Genomic DNA, 27491 nt, shown 5'->3' on the forward strand with positions numbered 1-27491 from the left:
AAAAGGGAGGTTTTGTGGCACAGCGCTGCAGTAAAACACCAGTCCGGTCCCAGTCCTTCATTTAAAAAATGAAAGTGCAGACAGACGGAAAGTGAAACAGACGGACATTTCCTTCTGGTCAGCGCCTTGTGCGTGTGGCTCAGTTTAAAAAATCAGAATTGGTCACTTATCTGTTGTGTGAACGTAGTCTAAGATACTCGTCCGAGAGCCTCCGGAATGGCCAACTGCCGGGAAGAATCTGTTGATGCCATTGTCTTCCCAAGTTCAGCGAACTGCGGTGGTGGATCCGCAGATGACTTCTCAGGTTTGTTTTATTGGCACTTTTTAAAGCCACCGTTGGTTAAGAAATACACGTAACTGATATTCTGTTTGTTGGGACTGAAGTAAAATATAATCACAACAGGTCTATCTGCGAGGTTTACACGTCACATTTTGTACCTTCTTTGGCTTGTGGAAAAGCAAAAGAGCTGAGCTGAGTAGGTTCCATGCAGTGGAAAAGCATCGTACCTGTGTTCCACTCTCCACTCGGTCTGCATGCTGAAGTCTGAGTCTCATGGTTTCAGTCATCTGCCCTTCAGGCATTGCTTTTATGTGTCCTTAGCATAAACAAGGCTAAGCACAACAGCTCTTTTTAATCGAAGCCCCCAGCTTTGTTTGTTGTCTTCCCTGTGTGGGTTATCACGTTACCACATTTGGGCCCATGGTGCCGCAGTGTTAATAGATTTATCATGCATCATGTTACCAATTAGTTTCACAGAGGTCATTAGTAACAATGCATGCCTTGTAGGCAGTACGTTTATTTGTTTTATAGGCTATTGTTAGAAATGTCATCATGGAGTGTCAAATGTCACTTCTGTAGTGCGACTAATGCCAAACTCTTTGGTCTGAGCAGCATTTACAGTGCTATCGTAATTAGTTGGGCTATTATCAGGAGACGATAGCACAGAATAAAAATGATGACAGCTGGAGAACAGACCAAATTCTGTCATTTCTCCCAATTGTCATGTCATTTTGGTGTGTGTTAGGGGACAGAATGAGTCACACAATTTGAGTTTTGGAGCTATGACAGATGTGTGACAGCACTTGGAGCAGGAGGGGCTAGCCAGACCGCTCACCGCATGTCACACGCCTGTTGGCATTTGATTCTTAGTCAATTCTTTGGCAGAAAAGCTGCAAAAATATTTAACCCTTAGAAGTCAGAACATATAAGAATTCTGTTACTCATATATTAATGAATCACCAGGGAAATGACTGAAATGTTGATTCTAATCTTTTAGATGAAACCACAATTGTGTTTGAAGGTAGATGAGGAGATATAGTATTACGATTTGATGCTGATGAAAATATTGCTTTGTTTATGTTGTTTGACTTTATAAGCAGGGGATTAAAGCCTTAAAAGATGTATCTGTTTGTTCCAATATTAACTCCTTGAAATGAACATACATACAGGGGTTGGACAATGAAACTGAAACCCCTGTCATTTTAGTGTGGGAGGTTTCATGGCTAAATTGGAGCAGCCTGGTGGACAATCTTCATTAACTGCACATTGCACCAGTAAGACCATGTGCATCCAATGGTTCAAACATTGTGTCCTGAAGGCGGTGCCGTGTATCAGGACGACAATGCACCAACACACACAGCGAGACTGGTGAAAGATTGGTTTGATGAACATGAAAGTGAAGTTGAACGTCTCCCATGGCCTGCACAGTCACCAGATATAAGACCACAACATAATAACAACAGTGTTTTTCAGTAAGTGTTTGTTGTTGAAGATTTGTCTGAAGCAAGTTTGCCTTATGTCCAATGGTATCTTTCTTTTGTGGTCCAAAACTACATTAGACTCGGTTGTCTTTAGAGCGGATACGGTACCTTCCTGGTGCACCGTCACCCAATGCCTTATTCAAACAGTACGCTGTGCTGTCACCATCATGGTCCTCCAGATATTTTCACAGATTTTACATGTTAAGTTGTTTTGCCATTTGTTTGGACAAGAGCTCTGGTTTGTTGGTTGAATTTTTTTTTAACACATCCATCAACAATCCATTGAACTAGATCCAATTACAAAATTTTACGCCGCACTGCAGTGTGTCAGTTTTAAACTCTGTGTGAAGTACTCCATTAATATGTTAATATGTTCGTTTAGAAAACTTGACATGCGTGGAAAATTGGACTAGGCCTCAGATTGTAGCCTAGTGAGAATGACTGCAACAGAAACAGCAGACACACACACACACACACACACAGAGTACAAACATTGCACACCTCAATGTTTCAACAAGGCCCAGCTTGTTAGTTTCTGCCTTAACCTTTTCAAATTCAGCTATAGCCTGTTCATCAAGCTGCTCAAAGACTGAAATTAATGGCATGTATCATGTGGTTCAGGACTAATTTAATTTATGTCTGTCTGCAATCCTCTATTTCTGTGCACTCTTTATAAACCAAGACTCATTAGACGGCTTTAAAGTGACAGCTGAACATCCTCAAAGATCCTTCAGTCTGTTTTAGGTCATTTCTCTCTCGCTCTCGCTCTCTCCCCCACTCCCTCTTGCTCTCCCCTGTTTAATTGGCTCTGCAGATCCCCTTTGAAAACAGCATAATGATCATAATTTGTGCACATGTACCATGCAAGCACATCACAGACTAGTCTTTGGTAATCTACCTCAGGCCAAAAAATGTTTCACATCCCCACCCCGTACTTACACACCCAGAACCAGCCGTACACGCATTAATTTGCACACATACTGCTCACACACTTTGTGACTATGGAGTGGAAATTATACAGGTGCAACTGCTGCTACTCATATGAAGCCAAGCCTAAAACATGCCAGATCATCACTGCAAAGTTTAGCCTAAAATGGCACGTGTGAACATGGTACGACAGTAATGTGGTGCTCTTAATGCAGTGAAGTAGTTCCACATGGTTTCAGCAAAATGAGACCCAGTCCACAATCATCCACTCCTCAGATGAATACACTGTGATTAGGACGAGGGAGTGGATTGTGGCGTAATGGGTTTAAACTAAAGCCCTATCCACTTTTCCATGCACTGAAATAGTGGGGATTGGTAAAAGGTCGATGAAGAGTACACTCCCAACTAACAGTGCCCTTTCCTTCTGCATTATTACCATTTTGACATGAAAAGACTTGTATATTGTACTGAAAAAAGGTTCTTTCACAATGGAGACACCATTTTGGCGCCACATAGTACGTTTTTATTAAAAGATGTCCTTTTCAAAAGAACCATTTCAAAATCACAGCAGGAAAACGACAAACCTTCATCTGTGATGTCACAATTAAGAGGTACTTCTCTTTCAGCCCTAGGAGCTGTGGTGGTGTATCACCTGAATGAAGTGTAGTTTGACTCTTTGACCAAATAGGCCTTGTTTGATATTACTTTAAAACTCCAATCTAAAATCTGACCATGTCGTCATGTGCCCTGTGTTATCACGCTCAACCGGAGTCTCTCGCCAAAATCCTCTTAGTGCTGCTCTGTGTGTGTTAGCAGATGGAACGAGCATGTTCCTATTTTAGCCTCACTCTGACTCTTGACACTGCTGTCACAACAAAACAACCTCTGGATATCCCTTGGTCTGTCACTCTTCACACACAGGCTGTCTCTGCTGAGGGGGTTCTGTCAGCGATGTTGATGGTGCAGTTGTCTGAAGGCTTTTTGTTTCGTTAGTACAGTCCTCTTTATGGATTTATTTACACTGAATTATCAGCAGTGTTTTCATATGTATCATTAGTGATTGGATAAGCTTGATTCCACAAACTGATTCCAGATGTCTGGGTGGGTCCACTGCAGTTTCACTGTGGAGCTAATTGGAGTTGAATCTGATTGGTTTGGGATTCCTGCCAGAATGTCTCAGTCGTTCTCCTGATCTTTCTCTCTAGCTACAAGAGCGATTAGGAAAATGGTAAATGAGGTAAGACAACGGTAGCACTGTTTTTGAAAATGAGTATGGGATTTCTAAGGCTGCAGCACCAACCGCAGCACCACAAGGGTAGCAAAATGGCAGCCAAACTACCACCAAAACCACACATTTTCTTTCTCTCTCTCTCTCTCAATTTTATTTATTTATTTTGATTTTGTATTTGATTTCCTGATATACAGCTGTAACACAGGGGTTGACTGAATTCAAATTCAGATTAGTAACATGGGCTAATGTAATATATATACAGTGGGCCCTCGCTACTTTGCGGTTCGCTTTTTGTGGGTTTACAATAAATATTAATGTATATAATTAACATGCGTATTTACTCAGCGGATGAATACACACCAAAAACGAAAAGTAGGACTTACGCAGCGGTCGCTTGAAACACTACTTGCCGACGTGAGATTGTAAACAACACGTGATTGGTTGGAAAGCGACCAATCAGAGAAAGCTGCTCTGTATCCTAGTCTTTCGCGGTCAGCTACCCCTCTCCGCTCTTCTATTTCACGTTAGCATCGGACTGTCGTGTGTGCGTAGTTTTAAAACTTAAAGTAGTGTACAGCTACTAAAATAATACGTATTAGAATAAATATAACGTCCGTACCTTGCGGATTTCCACTTTCCACAAATGGTGTAGTGTTCAGACTGGTAATATTCGAATCCCATATATTACACACTGCTGTATAATACAGAAGCCATGGTTTTCTATGTAATCAGGGCTATAATGTGATATTTGTTTATAACTGTTCCTGTATTTGACGTACAGTTGGCTACTACAGTTGTTAAGGCATTCATTTGTTTTGGTGCATCTTTTTGTTCTGATATTGACTCAGATATAATTATTCACATCACCCACTAAGGAGACCTTCTTAATGACAGGAGCAAACTGTCTGAACAGTCTGTTTTATACAAAGACTTGACCTCCTGTAATCAGCCCTACGTAATTAAGTCCAGGTTTGGTACTTAGGATGGATGATTATTATTGTATTATATATATTTATTAATAAATAGACACACGCATATCAAAAAATAGTCAGAATGTGCTTCCTATGTCAAAGTATTCCTTTGAAAGAACCCTCTTTCAATTCTCTCTTTCTCTCTCTAAAATGGTACTCACCTTAATATCCATTCATTAATATATTCATAGGAAAATCGCAGTGAATCACCATGACCATCAGCAGCAGCCCAGCCCCCTACTGTGTTCACCACCCTTTCAATTAGCTGAACTCTTTAGGCATATCTTTTCTTTTTGTTCATAGTTCTAATCTTTTAATTAAACTTTAAATAATAAAAATGATGCCATTAACTCCAAAACGCCCCTTTTTGATGGTGGTAATTATGCACACCAGTGTGTTGAATATTTGCCATCCTGGCAGCTGTAGGCAGTCAGTGTTGTTTGACATTGTTCCCATTGTTAACAGCATGTTGGCCACACATGCGTATGCTTGTATTTGAAGTCAGGTCGCAGGGAAATGAATCTGAAATCCTTCTTTTCTCTTTTCAGATTGATGCTTGATGGCTGGGAGCTCCCAGGCCCACATCCAAGATTGACACTCAACAGCGCACGGTCTCTGCCAATCTCCTGAGTGAGCTCCGCCTCCTGCCAGATAAGACCTCCCACAAGCTCCCACTACGTCTGCCCAGCTCCAAGCCCAGCAACCTCCAAAACGCCCACAGCCAATCGCTGGGGCAGGAACGCGTTGTAATGGACACAGAGTCCACCTACTCCGGCTATTCGTATCATTCCGGCCGGTCAAGGGGCTCCCACAGGCATGGGTAAGATTCCAGTCTCCTATGACATTTTCCAAAGCTGTTGATGGGAGTGCAGCACAACACCCTGAAATATTTCCACCTACTGCAAATGTAGTGGATCAGGCGAGACGATGTTTTCTGAACAAAGTTTGTGTTTATGACATTGTGACATGTTCACACTTATTTATTTGCAATGGCAAAAAAATTGGTTCCTTCGTTCTTTTGAGACTCAACTCTTGCTTGTGTTGTTTCCCTTGCTTCTCTCTCTCTCTCTCTCTCTCTCTCTCTTTCTCTCCTGTCGATGTTTGGGATATTTGTCTGTCAGTAGGGGAACTGCTCTGACTGACAGATTCAGGAAGGCAGTTGGAGACAGGTGCTGAAGGGTCTTGGATAGTTTGTCTCTCTTGAATGAATGTGTCTCTCTCTCTCTCTCTGTCTCTCTTGAATGAATGTCTCTCTCTCTCTCTCTCTCTCTCTCTCTCTCTCTCTCTCTCTCTCTCTCTCATTCTCTCCATTCCCCCTCTCTCTGCTGTTCTTCTTAGAGCATTTTTTTATTGTAATTATTATATTCACTTTCATGATGACACTTCTTTAACAAGATTAAAATTTTTAGTTGCTGTAACAAATAAGTAGAGAGGTAGGCTGATACCGCACCAGGAGTCTTTCCCATAATACACAAACTCAAACCTCACTCTACTCTGGGGGTAGAAATAATGTTGATGAGAATGATGAGGCTCTAATCTGCAGATGAGTCCACTAACTGACATTGTTCTTACTAATATTATTGTTGAGTAGAGTTTATGAACAGATGCAAGAAAGTACAGAGAATGACATAAAAGTTAAAAACACAAAAACATACTTAAATCTTCACATAAATGAATTTAGGGTTTAGTACAGAACGTGGGTCACAGCTCTGGTGTTGTATGAAAATGTGATATCATGCAGAGGAAAACCTTTCAGAACATGTTTTATTATTCGAACATAGCCGAGGGATATTGGCAGGTTTTCATGTCGGTGAGTAGCACAAAGACAGAGCTTAACACGGATGAGTTTCAACTGCAGCTAACCTACGTCAACACTGGATGATGGTGGAGACTTGTTGTCTTTTATAAATGGCTTATTTGGGTCTTCAGGACACTTACCAGGTTTATTTTGACCAGCCAACCCAAATCTCAGATGATGGACATGGGCTTTATTGGATGATGTGTTGTTGAGTCAGGCAAACAAGACGCAAAAAGCAAATAGACCCGAAAAAAAAATTAAGCTCAGCCCTCATTCACACAATTTCTTTCCCCCTCCCTCTCACTCCCCTCTCTTTTTACCACCCCACCCCCTCAATTCAGCCCTTAGTCTCGGGCTGTTGAATGTTTTTGAAGTGTGAAGGACAGAATCTTTCGCTGTAGCTCTCTGTTCACTTCCCCACAGAGACCCTCGGTCTCAGATGGATTTCATGATATAGAACAGGAGATCAAAAGCAGCAGGAAGTATCAAGGAACCTTCCCTAGACTCTGAGAATTCACTGGCAACTCATGCTGACCTGTCACTCATGTCTACGTAAAGGGAACATACACTTAGCACCAGAGACTAAAGGAATTTAAGAGGCTTTAAAGCTACCTTTTTTTCAGAAGCTTGCCATGAGTATAATGGGCTCCTCTGGGACTCATTCCTAAGTGACTGCCACTAGAGAAATGTTCTCTCTCTCTCTCTCTCTCTCTCTCTCTCTCTCTCTCTCTCTCTCTCTCACACACACACACTCACACTCTCTCATTCTTTCTTTCTTCATGACACTAGCGTCAGTGAGTCATTTCTCTCTGTTACTATCGAAGTAGAACATGAAGCGGCTTTGCTTTGAAACCTGAAACTGGTTATCCTGGTTTTACCGTCGTTATTCTGCCAGGTGATTAACAACCACAAGCATCTGAAGCAAGTGAAGAATAATTTATTAGCCCTTGTACTTGCCATGTTAACCCTTCCATGTCAGAAATAACCCTGCTGGTAGCAAAGCATGGTGTAATAATATGTTGATTTTATTCACAATATTCATCAATCAAAAAGTTACAGCTTTAATTATTAGATGTTGTTATTAAATCAAGAAAAAATGGACATTGCTTAAGGAAAATACATAGACGTCAGACCTGGGTTAAATGTAGAGTATTTTTAATCTTAACTGGATCTAATACAGTGAGTGAAAAGATTCAAACCTTGCTGATGCCTCAGCCATCCAAAGCAAGCGGTTCGAGAGAACCCTGTAGGTGAATAGGAAGCCCCTCTGCCTCCTCTGTCACTCATCACACCAATGATGCTCGCTGACGTTACAGATCTGGGCGGTCAAAGTGTGATAAGCAACACAGTGGCAATACATTAGCAGCACTTTCTCAGAAAACCCGTCACTGTTTTGGTAACTTTCACTCACGCTGCGATGCTACCCTCAAAGTTATGTCTTTAGTAAACTTTAATTACAGGATGTAATTGTGCCATATTGCATTTTTAATAGAGATTATTCATTTTGAATGTGGATACGATTTTCTGCATTCTGTTAAAACTACAGGAGGTCCTCGGGTTACGTCAGTCCCGAGTTACGATGTTTCGTGGTTACGACACATCTCCCATTTACTGTATAAGGCCTTGTTTCAACTTCAGTGGTTCTGCGTCGTAAACGTCGTAACGTTGTGTTTGGTGTGCGCGGCGGAAGAATACACGGTTACGCGGCTCGGGATAGGATAAGTGCTTACAGTATGTTATTTACGTACAGTATGTATGTATGTTCCGAAAATCGGTTTACGACGCGACGTAGGAACGGATCAACGTCGTAAGTCGAGGACCCCCTGTATAGGCTTTTTGAGTTTTTCTGTTTGAATCATAAATGTACAGATATTAACCTTTCTTTCTCCAAATGTAGTACACTTTCCAGAAACAGGATTTTAAAACCACTGTTGTAGCTTTTGAAGGTACATTTACTGTAACATAAATAAACAAAAATGTACCTATAATTTTTTTAAGGTTTACAGTTCACAAACAATTGATGACTTGATGACTTGCGTATCCCTGAGAGGAATTGCCCTCACAATCTCAGCAAAAAAAGCACAAGTACTTGATTTCAGACACCTGTTTGTCAGCAGAAGAAGAGATATACCTTTTGTACAAACAATGTTTTGTTTAAAACAATATATTTGATAAATTTAGCTTAGTTTTTGTTATTGAAAACAAGAAAAAGAATCAAATGTCTTGCCTCAAACGTGTGGATTCAGAACATAAAGCGATCTGTAGGTTTTTCACTGCTTCAGTCATTCAGTCACTTAAAAAAAAAAAAAAAAAAAATATATATATATATATATACTGTATAAGTCCATTACACTTATGGGGTTCCCCCATGTACCTTAAATGAGTTTTAGAAGTACACTGCATTTACACATCCTTGGGGAATGTGGCATTTTCCTTTAACGTTTTTATTTAAATATATAAATAAACGCTGCCTGAGGTCAGAAGGGGATGTGTGGAAATTAATTAATATTAATCTGTGATTATGTACTTGATTTTGATCTTTACAGCAAAAAGCGATAACTCCTGGCTTCTCGATAATTAAATGTGTTGAGCAGAAGGATGTACTTTTCCAGATTGTTGTTGAGTGAGTCTTTCAAAAGCACAGTCTAGGATGGGATGAGTTGTTTTTCTTTCTGTCAGATTACTCATAAAATTGGTTATCATATGTCTCTGACACACTACTTGAGAATTACTCACGAACACAAATAACTACACAACACATGTCATATTATTTTCCCATCATTATTTACCAAAGAGATGTGCTGTTGCCTGTTGATTGAAGTTTCAGTTTCGGAAATGATCACGTCTTGATTAAAGTTTGTAGGAGAGTTGTGTCCAACCATGCTATCTGATGGAAGAAGCATTTTAAAGGTGGCATATTTAGTAACTTGAGTCTTTTTACCATGTCACCTGTATCATAACGCTAACCAGTGCTTGCTAAGAAGCAACTGTGGCTACAACATCCATTTACTAGGCACCTGGACCATCTCTGTGGACATTGTTGCAGTAAAAAAGCTAAAAATTTCAATAAAATCTCTTTCCGTTAAATTGGCTTAAAAGTTAAGAATGTTTTTATCTTCGCTAAGTTCACCATTTGGAAGAAACTGTTTTTTTTTTCTTGACAACGACCCTCTGCAGTATTGTCCACGTCCAAACTTTTTCCAATTATTGAGTTCTTTGTCCAACATAATCCCTTGTTCATGTGGAAAATTGGGCCTTTTGATTTGCCTAATTGTAATTATATGGTAGCCCACTTGATTTACACAGGGAACTGAATGAATTAAAGAACCTTATGCCAAAAGCACTAATCCTTCCTTGGCAGAGGGGCTTAAAAACTCCCTAAAACATGTTCCCCCTTTCAACTCTGGATTAAGGTCTGATGTGTCCAGCCTCTTCTGTAAGAGATAGCTCGCAATTTGCAAGGGAATACTAGACTCTGGGAGTGTGTGTGTGTGTATAGGCCTTACACTTAAATGTTTCTCCTTATCTACCTTCCATTGCACTTTAATTGTTTATCAGGTTAAAAATTGGCTGTGATTGGGACCCAGCTTTTTGTCTTCCCTCAGTCATCACTGCAGAGAAAACACAGTAAAATCTGACCTGAATATGAAAAATCTCCCTCTTGATTCAATATTCCCTTTTCAGATTTATGTCATAATGCCACTCACATTAAATTGATATCATGCATTCATCTGGATTTCAAGGTTCTGTGGGGATGGAGTTTATTAGAGCTTTAAATATCATCTGGAATACTGCTCCCAACCTGAATACAGTCCCAGAATTTTCTGTCCGAGCCTGACTTGCTGTAATGTAAAGCATAGCATAGTTTTCTGTACTTGGACCAGTTTAGAATCTGGATTTAGCCCAGATTCTAAACTGGTCCAAGTACAGAAAACTGTATTGAAATGGATCCAAAACTGCCCTGCATCTAAAGTTTCAAATAAAGGCTGAAAGCATAGTGCCTGTGGTGTGGCAATAATAGCATTAAATTATGGACAAATAAAATACTAAAAAATATGAATAATGTTCGATATAAATAATGTATCAAGCAACAATCTTCAAGTAATACTCAAGCATTTTTTTATTATTATTCTGGATAAACTCTTCATAATGAGTTGAGCTGAACCAGCAGAATGATAATCCCCACTTAAAATATTCTTTAGTGATGTCACATTGCCAATGTTTAACACATTATAAGCGCATCTTCAGTGAGTTTAATAGGAATGTTTAGTCCGTTGTTAATTCCGATTAGGAATCAATCAGCCTACATAATCATTTGGGAAAAGATGCAATGGGACCAGTGAAAGATTTCAAAGAAAGCATTTTAAAAGAACTTCATATGCGTATAAATAACTGTATCTACAATATTGGAATCATAGCAAATAGGAGAATATGCATTTTCCACATGCAGACTACCAATTAATAATTTATTAATCGCATTGGGAAGGTGCATTTTAATAATTTATTCCATGAGCTTGTAATCAAGTTTAATTAATGCATCAGTGACATCTCTAAGTGCTGAATTATTTTACATCACACTTAACAATGAAAAACGTGCACATTGCTTATATTATTCCAGACCTTTTCCAAACCATTTAGCAAGTATTAACTACTTTTCGGTATGCGAAAGTAGTAACAGAGGCAATAAGAAGCACTTAACTCTGCAGTAAAATGGTCATTTACACTGACAGCGAGACACATGGTGAGACTGCAATGGACTGCTCATTCATTTCTGAGCAGCCGCCCACAGAAGGCCTTGGGCTTTTAGCATAAATTAGCCTGTTTTCAGTGGACAGCGGTTTTTATAGAGAAGCCGAATTTGGCTTAAAACCTCACTACAAACTCAGCTGGCTCAAAAAGTGGTGCAGAGACCTGGAGATTCACTCAGAATTGCACCAGGTAATGGATTGGTGCAACTAAAAGCCCCTCAGAATGTTGGCTGGAAATGTGTAAAGGACTGGCAGGAAATCAGGCCCCCTCAGGAATCACATCCTCTTCACCCAAATACCTGCATTTGGAAACAACGCTGGAAGTCAGCTTTCATTAATAATCAAAGGAAGCACTCGCTCCTGCAGAATACAAAATGAGGCAGAACTGTTAAACAGCCAGTTTATCTCTTACTTTTTGTTGTTGCCACTGTTGGCTAAGCTTTTAGCAAGTAGTCATTTAACTAGTAAAATACATCTGGTCCTGGGTTGATAATCCTTCTAAAAGGACTTCAAAATGGCAGGTCTTGCAAGACATTTTGCATTTTTTTGATATGCAGTGGGTTGTGAAGGTGTTCCACAACCAGTGGACCGACAGTGGGCACCCAGGGTTCAGTGATGGTAGATGAAATTGCTGATAGCTTGTCGGATTTGTGTCAGAACACACATTGCGTTGCAGTTTGCTTCATATATGACTGTAAAGCTGCTTCTACGTGAGTTATACTATCACTGTACCATGCTGGAATCCACTGAGCTCCTGAGAGCAACTACCTGAATTCCGTGATTTGGATGGGTGACTGAACGCTTTTGGCAATATAGTGTAGGTGTGAGGACTGATGAAGGTAATGCAGAACCAGTGTGCTCCCAATGTGCTCATGTTACCAGCACACACGGCAGTTGTGGTCACGCGCATCAGAAATTGCTCGGGTGCTGTGAGTAGGATGAGCAGTTGCTGGTGTGAGAAATCTTGTGCAACCACATTTTGAAGTGACAAGTTTGTGTAAAACTCACTGCGAGCTCAGTCCACTCTGTCTGACAGATAATTAATTTATAACCCCCGCGATCCAATGCTGAAACTAATCTGACCAGCTCAGTTTCTTTACAGCGTTACAGTATTAACATCCTGTTATATCTCACATTAAACAACCAACATACCCACCCACCCTCTCTCACTAGTCCAACCAACCAACACACCCACCCACCCGCTCTCACTAGTCCTACCAACCAACACACCCACCCACCCTGTCTCACTAGTCCTACCAACCAATACACCCCCCCACCCTGTCTCACTAGTCCTACCAACCAATACACCCCCCCACCCTGTCTCACTAGTCCTACCAACCAATACACCCCCCCACCCTGTCTCACTAGTCCTACCAACCAACACGTCCACCCACCCGCTCTCACTAGTCCTACCAACCAACACGTCCACCCACCCTCTCTCACTAGTCCTACCAACCAACACGTCCACCCACACTGTCTCACTAGTCCTACCAACCAACACGTCCACCCACCCTCTCTCACTAGTCCTACCAACCAACACGTCCACCCACCCTCTCTCACTAGTCCTACCAACCAACACGTCCACCTACCCTCTCTCACTAGTCCTACCAACCAACACGTCCACCCACCCTCTCTCACTAGTCCTACCAACCAACACGTCCACCCACCCGCTCTAACTAGTCTTACCAACCAACACACCCACCCACACTCTCTCACTAGTCCTACCAACCAACACACCCACCCACTCGCTCTCACTAGTCCTACCAACCAACAAACCCACCCTCCAGCTCTCACTAGTCTTACCAACCAACACACCCACCCTCCCGCTCTCACTAGTCCTACCAACCAACACGCCCATTCACCTGCTCCCACTAGTCCTACCAACCAACACACCCACCCACACTGTCTCACTAGTCCTACCAACCAATACACCCCGCCCGCCCGCTCTCACTAGTCCTACCAACCAACACACCCACCCACCCTGTCTCACTAGTTCTACCAACCAATACACCCCGCCCGCTCGCTCTCACTAGTCCTACCAACCAACACGTCCACCCACCCTCTCTCACTAGTCCTACCAACCAACACGTCCACCTACCCTCTCTCACTAGTCCTACCAACCAACACACCCCGCCCGCCCGCTCTCACTTGTCCTACCAACCAACACACCCACCCACCCGCTCTCACTAGTCTTACCAACCAACACACCCACCCACACTCTCTCACTAGTCTTACCAACCAACACACCCCGCCCGCCCGCTCTCACCAGTCCTACCAACCAACACACCCCGCCCGCCCACTTACCACAAACGCTTCCCCAGCAGCTCATGTCTCTGTCTGTAATGGACGGACAGGTACTGCATTTAAAAGAACAGACACTCGTTTAAAAAAGCTTGTCTCGCTCTCAGTAGCAGTGTAGGGAAAGCTGTGAGCAGGGCAGCATTGCATTAGAAATCATAAGAAAATAAGACCCACACCTGCAGGTAAAGTGGGTTCATGTTTACAAAAAGCCACAGCAGGAAGTTTCTCATGCATTTCTGTGATATGACTGGTTGTTGCAAAGCAGGAACCAAATTGTCGGACTCCTTTAAAGTTGGAGTTTACCCGTTATCTGATTTCCCAGATGCATGTTAAAGCATTGATCAGATTACTTACAAAATTATAAAAATTATTAAGTGCATGTAAAAGCACTTTTTATGGTCAGTGTAGAGCATCCAATGGGGTATAATTCTCTTCTTCCACAGACTGTTAATCAGTTTAATTATTCATTCTCTGGAGTGATTGGTCTCTTCAGTTCCTTTGGGGTTGAGTGTTTGTGATCCAGAAGATTCTTGTGACTGGATGTAATCAAAATCCCACTGAAGTGTTACAACATCTAGTCTAAAGTCTTCCCAGAGGAGTAAGGAAAACACTCAGCTTTTGATCTTTGCAGTAGGCAGTGTTGCATCCATGAAAGAAGGAAAATGAGACCCCCTAAGGACAGCCTCAGGGTGGGTTGCAGTTTTTAATGTTTTTTGAGACTGCACAGAAATCATTACATTCTTCCAAACTGTATATTTTCTTTTCAAACACTGAACACAAATCAGTGTATTTGATCAAGATTAGGCAGAAACCTTTCATAATCTCTCATTCTGAGCTCCCCCTGCTGTAGCCTCTGGTTCTGTTTCACTAATTACATCAATATCTATCTAATCTCAGGCTTATTGAGTAGAAACGACTTTCCCCTCTGTCGTTCTGTGAGTAATCTTACACTCAGTGTGATTCTAAGGCTTTAAAATGAGTAACTATCTTGCTCCCAGATGGGAATCTGCGAATGAATGATTGTGGTCATGCATCAAAAAGTACTGTGATGATATTGCCCCAGCAGACTACAATCATTATTTATTTAAAGATTTTTCATGTCTCACTTGTTCCAAGTTGTAAATGCCTTGGCTTTCAATCCTCAATGGTACTGGGTTATTTGGCATGTCTACTTTACACCCACTTGCTTTATTGTGTAATAAGCGAATGGAAGCATTTTTCATGCCTCAGATAATTTAATAATTTATAGTTACTTAAAAATGTATAATTGAGGAATAGTAGAAATTGAAATTGATCTCTGTATTTAATTTATTCTTTTTAGTTCATTTTAAATTAAGGGCAGCACAGTTGTGTTGTGCTGAGTTCGATCCTTGCAGTGGGTCACTCACTGTGGAGATTGGTGTGAGACTATTTGAGACTATTTCCATCTTTTGTGACCCATTTAGACCCAAACACCAACTTTTATACATCAAAATCTCATACATCAAAATCTATATTAAAATCCTAACTAGATCCAGTAACTGTCCAAATTATTTGCCAGCGGTACAAGGAAGCAGGTGATGGAAACCAAAACATTTACAAGAGTTCCCTTCACATTGTGAAGTGTCACATGACCTCTCTGAAAAAGCTTTGTGTTTTGTTAAAACTCCAGGATATCCTCAAGCTGTCATTTGTGATTTAAATTTTTTTTTTCAGGATTTATATTAAGCACCAGAAATATTTTCCTCACTGTGGGGATTTCCATGTTTACCGGCGTGCAGAAGTCTCTGTGGAACGTTCACTTGAACCAAGCTGACACCATCCATAAAAAGTGTGTTTACATTTTATGTGGTCTTAAGTCAGTAGATTACAAGTTCTGTGGGCCAGCGTGTGATTTAAAGCTCGTGATGGCAACCTATAATTCAGAACGCATCAAAATGGAGCTTCTCAAAAAGATCTAAAATGAGCTACAGTCTGCTGTCAACTAGCTGTCGTATGGCAATATGCTAAATTGTCTCTCTTTAAGGACAGAGAACGTTTCATTTGCTTTTGTCTTTTTGATAGATTTGATATTTTTTGGGGAGTGGTAAGCAGGATGAAATACAGAAAAAAAATTTGCTCTAAGCACATCATTTTTTTCCCCCCTGAAGTTTGCTGACCCTTGCCCTAGAATTCTTTTCATTCCATACTTACCAGAAACATGAACTCCTCCACACTACAGAGAGGGCAGACAGCAGCAAATTCATGGTGAGAGATTTCCTCACTCATTGGAATCGAATGTCATAGAACAAGGGAAAAATACGAACACAAGACGTGAACTGTGCTGCTTTGTATTTGTTGCTTTTCTATTACGGCATGTAAGCTATGCTCTGTTCCACTTAGATACATTGTGTACTACATAGGGTGGAGGAAAATGTTTGAGATTCACCCTAGTGGTTTGGCGGTGTAATTGCAGAGCGACGCAGATACAGTAACACAGGAGTATAAGCAGCTACTGTGTAGGCTCTGCCTCAAGTCAACGAAGAAGCATAAATCTGCCTTAAGCCTCTTGAACATAGCTGTCTGTTCCACCTTAAAAGAGTGCGGATGTTACTTTCTGAAGCTTAAGCTTCTTTACATTTTACCTTCAGCTTTAGATGGTGCTGCACTTGATGGAGGAAGTTACAGGACATAACAGGCCTGATTTTCAGCTGAAACGCACTGAAAGGGTAATTACACATAAAGACTTTAATCTCCGCCTATTTCTGTAGCTTTGGAGTAATAACATATTCCTATCTTGATTGTGGTCAGTTGCGTGTTTGTAGCACCCTTGGTTCCGATGTACCAAGGCATGTCACAGTATGCTAATTAGCGAGCCAGTGTTCCCAACCTCATGTCTCTGCCCCCGATGACGCTCTCTTTGTGCCGCCCTCATACTGGAGGATAGCGTCCACTTGGCTTTTTTCTCCCTCTGTCTCCTGGCTGTGTGGCATTTCTCTGTCATTAAGGAAACATAAACAACTCTGTCTCTGTGTGTACCCTCCTTGTAACAGTCCCACAACACTTCAGTGCATTTTTCAAAGTTTAACAGCTAAAGAAACTAGTTCTCGGGAATATCCAGGCCATGGGTGGATGAGGCCGATGTTAGAGAGCAGCAGTTAGACACAGAGCCCTACGGTCTGGGGATTAGTCAGTGATAGAGCCTGGGCATGTGTGAGTGAACATATGGTGGGAGGTTACAGAGGAGATCTAGGTAGTGGATTAAAACTTACTGAAGCTGGAGAGCTGGGCTGGAGTGTACTCTTCTGGAAAGGCTTTAGAGCAACTTTTGGAAAAAAATTATGGTTGAGGTAGGGATGTGCCATATTGTATCGTTCGCAATAATATTGTCATAATTTTTAAAACGATTAATAAAGTAAATATTGTGGTATTCATTCATTCATTATCTGTAACCCTTATCCAGTTCACGTGGTTAGTCCAGAGCCTACCTGGAATTATTGGGTGCAAGGCGGGAATACACCCTGGAGGGGGCACAAGTCCTTCACAGAGCGACACGCACACATTCACTCACTCACAACTGTGGACACTTTTGAGTTGCCAATCCACCTACCAACATGTGTTTTTGGAGTGTGGGAGGAAACCGGAGCACCCGGAGGAAACCCACACGGACACAGGGAGAACACACCACACTCCTCACAGACAGTCACCCGCAGGAAACCCACACGGACACAGGGAGAACACACCACACTCCTCACAGACAGTCACCCGCAGGAAACCCACACGGACACAGGGAGAACACACCACACTCCTCACAGACAGTCACCCGGAGGAAACCCACACAGACACAGGGAGAACACACCACACTCCCCACAGACAGTCACCCGGAGGAAACCCACACAGACACAGGGAGAACACACCACACTCCTCACAGACAGTCACCCGGAGGAAACCCACGCAGAACCAGGGAGAACACACCACATTCCTCACAGACGGTCACCCAGAGGAAACCCACGCTGACACAGGGAAAACACACCACACTCCTCCTTTTTATATATATTACATATATTTAATAGAATTAATATTAATGTATATTGTAATGTATTAATGTATAGTGTGTTTTTCATTGTTTCGTCATATCGCCAAAGATATCGCTATCGTGAAAATACCCTGAAATATTGTGATATTATTTTAGGGCCATATCGCCCACCCCTGTGTAGAATGAAGTTCTATCACTCCAAACAACATGGAACCACTGCCTCACAGTGTAGTCGCTCATCACTCATTAGATAACATAAGATGAGATAACACTTTTTTGATCCTGAAGGAAAGCCGAGAGGATTATAACGGGAGTCCAAGAATGTTTGGACATTTGTGGCTGAGATTGGACGTGGTTTAAGAACAGGCTTGAGAATTAAATGCCAAAAGTGGGAGGGGCTTAACAGTAAACCCATGGAATAATGGGCCGGATTAAGAGAGCAGGCAGAGCTTAGACTCCTCCGGTGGACAGTTTGTCGTCAGGTCGCCAAGAAAATGGGATTATGTACTGGCCTTTCTGCACAGGGGTCACAAAAGGGCGATTGGAGGGGAATAACTGAGTAGTTCCTTGCTTTTCTTGCTTTATCTGGTTTGAACAGCTTGTGTGTGTGTGTGTGAGAGTACTTCTGGTCGTGTGTGATGCAGCCAGTAAGTAAATGACTAAGTAGATGAAAACCCCGCAGGATTAGAATGCCATTCTCCCAGTGTATTTTCTATTATTATTTTTATGTATTAAAAAATGTGTGTCTTAACAGTGACAAAGAAAACAAGTCTATATAAAAAAGCAGACTACAATAACTGTTGCCTCAGCGTATTTTCACCACCTGCGTACAGTCCCCATTCACAGTGGCATCCTTTCAAGTGCAGTGCCATTTCCCCTGGTGCTATTGTGGAGATCTAAAGGAACAGCTCCACAAAACAGTAACATTCTCAACAGCGAACATTATTAGGCATTGTTTCGATTTATGCTGCGTGGCTTTTACAATTTTAATCGTGTTCTTGTCCATGCTTTATTTTCAGAGTTAGGTTTCACACGCTGTAGTATATTGTACATTTGTACTTTGTCTGCCCAACACAATGTGACAAATGTAATTGTACATGACATCTTTTGCACATTATTGTTACTTCTATTATTACTCTCAAATTTTGAGTTTTATTTATATCTGACCTCTCTTAAAGGCTAAGCACCAGCTCTATGAAAGTGTCAAACAAATAAATACAGTGTAATTTGAGTTCCTAACTTGTGTTTATTGATAGTCAGAAAACATGTTATTTCTTACTAATTGAAGGAATATGGTTTAAAAGACCGTACTCTCCACCCCCCCCCAAACGGTGTTCGGAAACTCTAATAGGCGTCTTGCCTGTGTCGTAGATGGTGGACAACAACTCTAGAAGTCGCACTTAATTTAATGCAAAATGACGAAAAGGTGTGTTGTTTTTGGCTGCAATCATTCAATGTACAGTGGGACATCTGTGCACAAATGGCCCAAAGATCCCAAAATATCCAGAAAATGGACTACATTTGTCAACTTTAAACGGGCACTTTGGAAAGGACCATCCGCTCACTCCGTTATCTGTAGCTCATTTCACTGGTGCTTTTCCAACAATATGGGCATGTAAGGACACCAACGAAAGGTGTTCAAGAGCCTCTGTAACATGGAGGTAAACAGAGTAAAGACACTTCGCCTGTTTTAGTTGGTGTTAGTTAACGTTAGCTTGACTTGCTAAACTCGGTGGCTCAGATTATACTCGGCTACGTAGCTGCATTACGGAGGTTTATAGTGTTATAGTGAATTCGAGTTCGACTTCGATCACATTTACAAGAATAACGGTACCTCTAAATTTGAGTTTAGCTTATTGCTAGGCTATTGTCATGAATAATGTTGGTTATTTAGCTAGATACCGTCATAACAGTCAGTCATAACGGTGTTTTACCGCGGCGTTGTTCAGCTGTTGTCCACCAGTGACGTCACGGTTGCGTTCAAGAATTTCCGTAGAGAGCTCGGGTTTTTCCGTCAATTTAATAAAATTGTCAGTTTTAAAGCAAATTAAGCTGCTATTTTCATTTTAATTCATACTTATATCTGTCAGTAACTAAAATAATGTGGAATATTCATGGAGGTCCATTAAGTGGTGCTTAGCCTTTAAATCCATTGTACTCTGTCCTCCCAATAGCTGTTGCCAAACGTGTCAGACCTTAGCATTCACAGTAGCAACTACACACACACCTGTATGCAGCCTAAATATAATCTTTATATTCTTCTAAATCTAAAAGGAGACATTTATAAGTACATTAAGTATTACTTGGCTTTCTTTTTTTCTTTTTTTTAACAGAGCAGAGAAATAAAGCTGCACTCTCACTTCCAGTCTGAAAAAGTTGTGTTTTAAGGCTGGTGTCGAAGGAGCTATTGCTGAGAAACTAGACACATGACAAATGGAACTAGTGGAGCAAGGAGCGATTAGCGATAAATTTGTAATGCTTGCTTTGGTCATTACGTCAAGTTCTGTCTTTGAAGTTGGAAAATGTAACCAGCATTTAAGATGCATTTCAGAGGGGTGGGGGAGAATCTGCCGATGTTCTTAAAAAATTGGTTTGAATTCCTGATTTAATTGATTCAATTGCAATTATTGGATGTTTTTTCTAGAAATAAATGGAAGGTGGTTGTTTTGCACAGTCCTCTACATGATGAAAAAAAAAGTTTTAATATCCCCCTTTTTTTTCTGTGAATTTCAGAGAACGCAGTCGGGACCGGCACAAGTCTCGGAGTAAAGACAGCAGCCGCTCAGAGAAATCCGTCACCATAAATGCTCCTCCTGCAGAGCCCTTGTTAGGAGACCAGTCGATACGTGGAGATGAGATGCAGGTGAGATACAGCACTATGGGTCCCCTCCTTAACACGCAGTACAGCACTGTGGGTGATACAGTTAGTACATTTTTGGGTTTTCATTGCAACACTGTAGAACTACTGAGATGAAATTAGATTATATTTGTTTTTAAGTCTAATGCAATTTAATGCTAATTGCTTTTAGGAACTGAAGAGTTTAGCTTTAAAAGCAGCAAAAAAAAAACTCCAGAAAGCCACTTTATGAATGTGTTTGGCTCAATTCAATGTACAATATTCTGTCAGAGATAATGATCATCTCATCAGCCCAAGACAGGTGTGGTCGAGAACAGTTGACGTCCACACAGCAGGCAAAGAGTTAAGGCGAGATAATAGGACAGTGGTGTTGATATCACCATTACTACATCATCATCATTTTTTCATATTTCTCTCTCTCTTTCTTTTTTCTTTTCCTCGTCTGTCTTTTTTTGTCTCTTAGTTCTGCCTCTTGTTTTACTCTCTCTGTCTCTCTCTCTCTCTCTTTCTCTCTCTCTCTCTCTCTCTGTCTTTCTCTTTCTTTTTTCTTTTCCTCATCTGTCTTTTTTTCTCTTAGTTTTACTCTCTTTTTTTCTCACCTGTCTTTTTTCTCTTAGTTCTGTCTGTTGCTTTCCTCTGTCTCTCTCTTTCTCTCTCTCTCTCTCTCTTTCTCTCTCTCTCTTTCTCTCTCTCTGTTTCTCTCTCTCTCTCTCTCTCTCTCTCTCTCTCTCTCTCTCTGTCTTTCTTTTTTCTTTTCCTCGTCTGTCTTTTTTTTTCTCTTAGTTCTGCCTCTTGTTTTACTCTTTCTCTTTTTTTTTTCTCGCCTGTCTTTTTTTGTCTCTTAGTTCTGTCTGTTGTTTTCCTCTCTCTCTCTCTCTCTCTCTCTCTGCTCTGACCTACTTGCCTGCTCTGGACGCTCATCAGTCAAGTCTCTGTTTAAGAGTTCAGCTTTTCACTGAAGTTAGTGACAGGCACAGGGGCTTCTATAATATTAATGAGCTTAGCTTGCTGCTGTTGCTGAACGTTTTAGGCTAAATCTCCAGGTTATTTGTGTCATTATGTCTCTGAATGCTAATCCTATTTTGAATTTAAAGTGTATTATTCAGACGGAGAGCATGATGGCACTCGTTCTAAAGCTCCTTATGGTGATGCCCGCTTGTTGTAAATGAACTTGCACATTTGGCCAGGTCGGTGACTGCAGCTGTGGGTGTGTGTGTGTGGGTTCAGTTTCATTGTTCTGCTCAGTTTGGGGAGAGTGAGTGCATGCAGTTGTTTTGTAATTGGCCGTATAGTTGTGTCTATTCCAAATAGTTGTGGAAGAGCCCAGTTCAACTCCAGTGAGGAGAGCTGCTTATCTAACGTTACGTTTACTTTACAAGACTCATTCATCAATTCCGATTGTTTGCTCCAGTCGGATTTGCCTGCGTGGACGGTTTACATTCCTAAATTTAAGTGGTGTGTGTCTGTCTTTAATGTGATCGAATCTGTAGCTGCATGAAACGGCACCCATGGGCTCATTTATACGTTTGGGCACATCACTTCCAGTCACAAACAACAACAAACGTCAACAAAACGAGATGATTCATCGCATTGAATCTGAAAAAACAGATACGTCAGTCGTTCAGTCGTTCTTACATGTATCACGTACATGTACAGCTTGTTGACTGTTGGCTTTGTCCCAAATGTGTAGTGCACAGTGTAGATCATAAAATAAGTCTCTGTTCTCGAGTAATGTAATGTATGTCGGATTACAAAACTGTTTACAATCGGCTGTAAGCTGCCCATCTTCCACTCGACCTAGCGCCCTGTCTGTGTGAGGTAGTTATTATAATCTATGATGTGCCCTATGTTGGGAGATCGTGTATTAGGCTGCAGCTCAGGCCTCTCCTCCATTCTTGTTTTTCAGAGCTGCTGGTATAAAAAGACATATGAAATCTGATCTGGACTTTCACATGTCAATGAATCAGATGCCTATCCTATCTATATACAGGGGTTAGACAATGAAACTGAAACCCCTGTCATTGTAGTGTGGGAGGTTTCATGGCTAAACTGGAGCAGCCTGGTGGCCTTCATCTTCATTAACTGCACATTGCACCAGTAAGACCATGTGCATCCAATGGTTCAAACATTGTGTCCTGAAGGCGGTGCCGTGTATCAGGACGACAATGCACCAATACACACAGCAAGACTGGTGAAAGATTGGTTTGATGAACATGAAAGTGAAGTTGAACATCTCCCATGCCCTGCACAGTCACCAGATCTAAATATTATTGAGCCACTTTGGGGTGTTTTGGAGGAGCGAGTCAGGAAACGTTTTCCTCCACCAGCATCACGTAGTGACCTGGCCACTATCCTGCAAGAAGAATGGCTTCAAATCCCTCTGACCACTGTGCAGGACTTGTGTATGTCATTCCCAAGACGAATTGACGCTGTAAAAGGACAGTGTCATTGAAACAAAGCACTTATATAAATTGTTGTTCACTCTTTTTGAATAGTGGGTGACAGTGTTAGGTTTATTATTTGTTGCCAGATATACACACACATTGAAAAGTTTTGTTTGTTTGGCAGCAATTTGTGTCAATGACAGATGAATCAAGACGCCATTTATCTTTATGTACTCAACACAGCAGTGTGTGTGTGTGAGACGGTGCTTCCCTGAGGAGCCTGACTGAGCAGTGTTTACACACTGCAGTGCAGTATCTGTCTGAACGCAGCTGTGGAACTCCTGCCTGGGACTCGTTCCAAATATCAAGGCCAACACTAAAGAGCTCCATGGAGCTTGTCTCCAATAAGGGTTGAACCTTTCATGCCTAATGACACTACATCAAGCAAATTCAGAGTGGTGAATCGATTCTAAAAGCCATTATTTTAAAGTAATTTAGATAAATTTAGGTTTTCTATACTGTTTAAATGGAAATACATGAGTAAAGCCTAGTTATGACCAGTTAAAAAGTCATGAAGTAATTGTAATAAGTATTTTAATGTTGGTTTACATTTGGTAGAATCATATTTTCAGTGCTTGTGCAGGTATAGTTTTGGATATCTGAAAATACCCTAAAAATAAACCCAGTCCTGTATTTATTTATTTATTTATGGGCCGCTTATTTTATTTTTTGCTGTCCTTGTTCTATAATCATTAGGATTGTACCCTGTAACTCACCGGATTATCTCCAGTCCTAGCACTGGATCCAATTTTATGTTACAGCACGTGATGAGAGCCAGAAGGAAAAACAAAGCACAAACAAACAACAGCTTCTGTGCCTAACTTCTAATTGCTGCACACTCAGCGGTGAGGTGATGCGTGGCTCATTATCATTTAAATGGAAATGCACGGATACCGGCCATGCTTGCTGTGGTGTTTGACCCTTGTGGTATTTTTAACAAAGACTATCACAGATATTTCATTAAGACCCCCAGGGAACTGGTTTGTTTTGACAGTGAATTTGTTTAGTTTAATTACTTATTTCTATCTTGGTTTTGTTTAAAAAGAGATTTAAAAAAAGGGCAATTTTGTAGGGTGCTTCAGACTCTCCAGAGAAGGGACCTGGGTCTCTGCGACCATCTGTCATAGTATAAATAGCTTGTTCTGCTGATCAGTTAGATGCTTAGTAACTCACAAACAATAAACAGTGTGGCCCTGTGTCTCTCTTGTCACTCTTTGGATGATGATGTGGACTTGGCAGAAAAAGCAGCTGTATACATTTATTAGAGACATTTAGAAACGTAATCAATATTTTGTGAACCAATACACACACACACACACGTATAAAAACGTCTGAGCTAAAGGTTTTGAACAATGGACAGTTGTCCATTTGTAGAAGAAAAGACAGCTGTATGATGTAGTAAGATTTAAAGGGGTTTGTAACTGAGTTTGTGCATTTGTAATTGCTGTGCCTAATACACTATTAGCTGAGTTCATCTAGAAGGTAATCCAATCATGAGCATTGTCCCCCAGCCCCAGGAGAGGAGTGTGTGTGTATTTCTTGTATGAGCACACAACGGAGCATGTTGTAGTGGAGCAGTGAGTGGACCGTGAAAAGGCAAATGTTTTATAAACTCCAGCATCACTGCTGTGTCTGATCGACTTGTACCAGCACAACACTCACAAAAATGTCACTGCAGCACTGAGAATGATCCACCACCCAGTAAGTGTAGAAACAAGGAGGCGGTCACGATGTTACGGTTGATTAGTGTATAAAGCAAGGGATGTAATTCATTACATAACTAATGTTATAATTACATTTAACTGCTACAGCAAAGCCGCAGTAATAACTCGAGACTTCTTAACATTAAGCTTGTGGGAAGCCACCTGCAACTGATCTCATGTTCCTCAGCTCCTATTTGTTCTAATGGGCAGATTAGAGCGTTAAGCTGAGAATTTGGCTTCTTGACTCCAGAAAAATACCAGTTCTGTCGAAATCTATGACACATCTTCTATATTTTGTTCCATCAAAGATCTGTCATGCTTTGGCTCTCATTTGTTTGTAGTCTTTCTCTCACGTGTGTGTGTGTGTGTGTGTGTGTGTGTGTGAGAGAGAGAGAGAGAGAGAGAGAGATATTCTGTAATATACTCTATTCTCTGTTGAAAGAAGTGGAGCAAAAGTGGAAGGGACTGGAGAAAGAGCCAGACTCAGAGAGAGTGAGTGCCTCAGGGCTCAGTCTTAGATCCGTTTTCGTTCTAATAGATACAAGTGTATCAAGGGCATCCATATGACTTCTAATTGGTTGATTATGTTATTTACCCTCTCTCTTTCTGGGGGGCAGGATTGTTTGTTTAATGGACTGCCCCCCTCCTCCTCCCCACCCCAACCCGTCCGTGTTTTCTTCACCACTCATAGATCCCATGTGACCTGCCCTCTCTCTTTCCTTCACTTCCGCTGAAAGCCCTTACATTAAACCATGGCACTCACGAGTATAGAACATAATGCATGATGGGAGGGTTGTTTTTTTATTTTTATTTTATTTTTTTTTATAAAGTCCTGATACGAAAAGCAGTGAAGACAGTGCTTGCATGCCATAGCGCATTCGCTCGTCGCTCACACTGAAAACCACACTTGAACTCGCACTCTAAGCCTAAGTGAAAGGGATATGGAAGAGCCAGAGTTACTGAGTGAAATTACTGCACAGGAGCCAAGCTCACCACCCTCAGACCCTCAGCAGGTAGGACACACACACACATACTCCAACAGAAGGGAGGAGGGTCATTACACATTCCCTCCCTGGAAGCACTGACCCCCAGCGAGAACAAGGTTGGTTTGCCGCAGCAGGACTCGGTGTGGAATGCTCTGTCATGTTTCAGCTGAGATCCGCTGAATAAAATCTGCAGTTCTTTATAAGTCTGTGTAAAAGGACTTTGCATAATTTGTAAAGCCTAGAAGCATGTGTTTACCTCTGTAATTTGGTTCCCTTTACTGGACCAAAATCAACTGTGTGGCTTTTTTTAATTATTTTTTTAGCTGGGAGTATTTCACCTCTTTTCTCTTTAGTCATTTGGGCTTATCTGAGTCAACCTGCCTTGTGTATAACTGTAATTCACATTAAACAAATAGATTAAAAGAAATATGACGTGAACAAAGGTCGTGACTGTGCAGATTTGATGAGACACATTGGAGACTGACTTTCTGACTCATGTCCTTCTCTGACTAAACTGAACGGGGGCATATTGGGTATATTTCCCTATGTTTTGTGATACTCTACAGTACAGTAAGCCACAAAGAAGCTGTGTGGAATTGTGATTAATCGTTATGATGGAATTATAAGACGTTGTAAGTTAGGAAGACAGTGAGATCTGCCAAGCTCATTTATTTTAAATGATTACCAGTCTTAAAGGCTCTTTGTTTAAAAAACAACTGGAAAGTGGTCTTGGTAAAAATTAGACATTAGTTATTTTGCTACATTAAGTCAGTCAAAAAAATTTAAGCTGAAATTGGAGAAATATTTTTTTGTTGAAAGCATGGATTGTGAAAAATCTTTTGAGATCATATTTATGTTCAATTTGGGCTGGAGATGACTAGGTAAAATCTGAATTTAGATTTGGGTGTTTGAGATGTTAGATGGTGACTCCCGTGTACGTTTTTGTAATATTTTCGCCTGGTGAGTGGAATACCAAATTAATTACAGCTGTAAGAGAGAATGTAGTTGTTATGTAATTTAAGTACGTTAAAGTAACACTGCAGAAAACTATTAGTAGTTCACAGGGTGCTGCAGAGGGTTAGAAATGCAAAATGAACAAGATAAGCTTGTGTTTGTCTAGTGCCTGAAGGCCTACTGGCATCTCCACTTTTAATACCACTGCCCAAGGCACCTGGGTTTACAAAACATGCAGCTGTTTCTGCAGAATCTCTGTCAGGATTGTTATTGGCAGCTCTGATTTAGGCTTCCTGAATATGACAGGCGTTTAGTAAGGCACCACTTGTATACTGGTAGAATTAAATGTTAATAAGTCTCTGGGTTTTTTTTCCTCAGCCTCTCTTCTTCTTAGTGGAGATATGGCTCTGGCGCTTTGTTTTTTTTTTTTTTCTTTTGGAGGTAAAAGCAGCCTACATTTTTCTGCTCAGTCCTTTGTTCTATGTGCTATATATAAGCCAATATTCTTCCATCCGAGAGCACATCCATCCATTCTCTTCCATTCTCTTCCTCTTTATCTGTCTACTCCCATGAGTTTGTAGAGTGCCTCAGCTACAGCTCTGAGCAAAGAGGTCCAGTCCGTTCCAGCTGCATCAGCATCTCGGTAGATTTGCGGTCACGATAGACTTAGAAACATGGTCTACACTTCAATATAAGTTTTATATGAGTGTGTGTTCCAGGCATGTGCTGATGAACAAATTGAAAATCGCATTAGTTGTGTAATGTTTTGTTAAACAGATTACAGAAATAACACATTATTAGAACAAAAAATCAAAG

At 41.1% G+C, this 27491-nt stretch overlaps 1 protein-coding gene across 1 annotated transcript in view; it reads left to right on the top strand.

Annotated features, from left to right (window-relative positions):
* Positions 1-27491, top strand: part of LOC136687139 (vang-like protein 1) — a 70968-nt gene that overhangs the window by 13592 nt on the left and 29885 nt on the right. The window contains exons 2-3 of the mRNA XM_066661406.1: positions 5439-5710; positions 20465-20594. Coding sequence (XP_066517503.1) covers positions 5640-5710; positions 20465-20594 — 201 coding nt within the window. The 5' untranslated portion in view covers positions 5439-5639. The remainder of the gene's footprint in view (positions 1-5438; positions 5711-20464; positions 20595-27491) is intronic.

This window comes from Hoplias malabaricus, chromosome 2, assembly GCF_029633855.1.
Source record: "Hoplias malabaricus isolate fHopMal1 chromosome 2, fHopMal1.hap1, whole genome shotgun sequence".
NCBI lineage: Eukaryota > Metazoa > Chordata > Actinopteri > Characiformes > Erythrinidae > Hoplias > Hoplias malabaricus.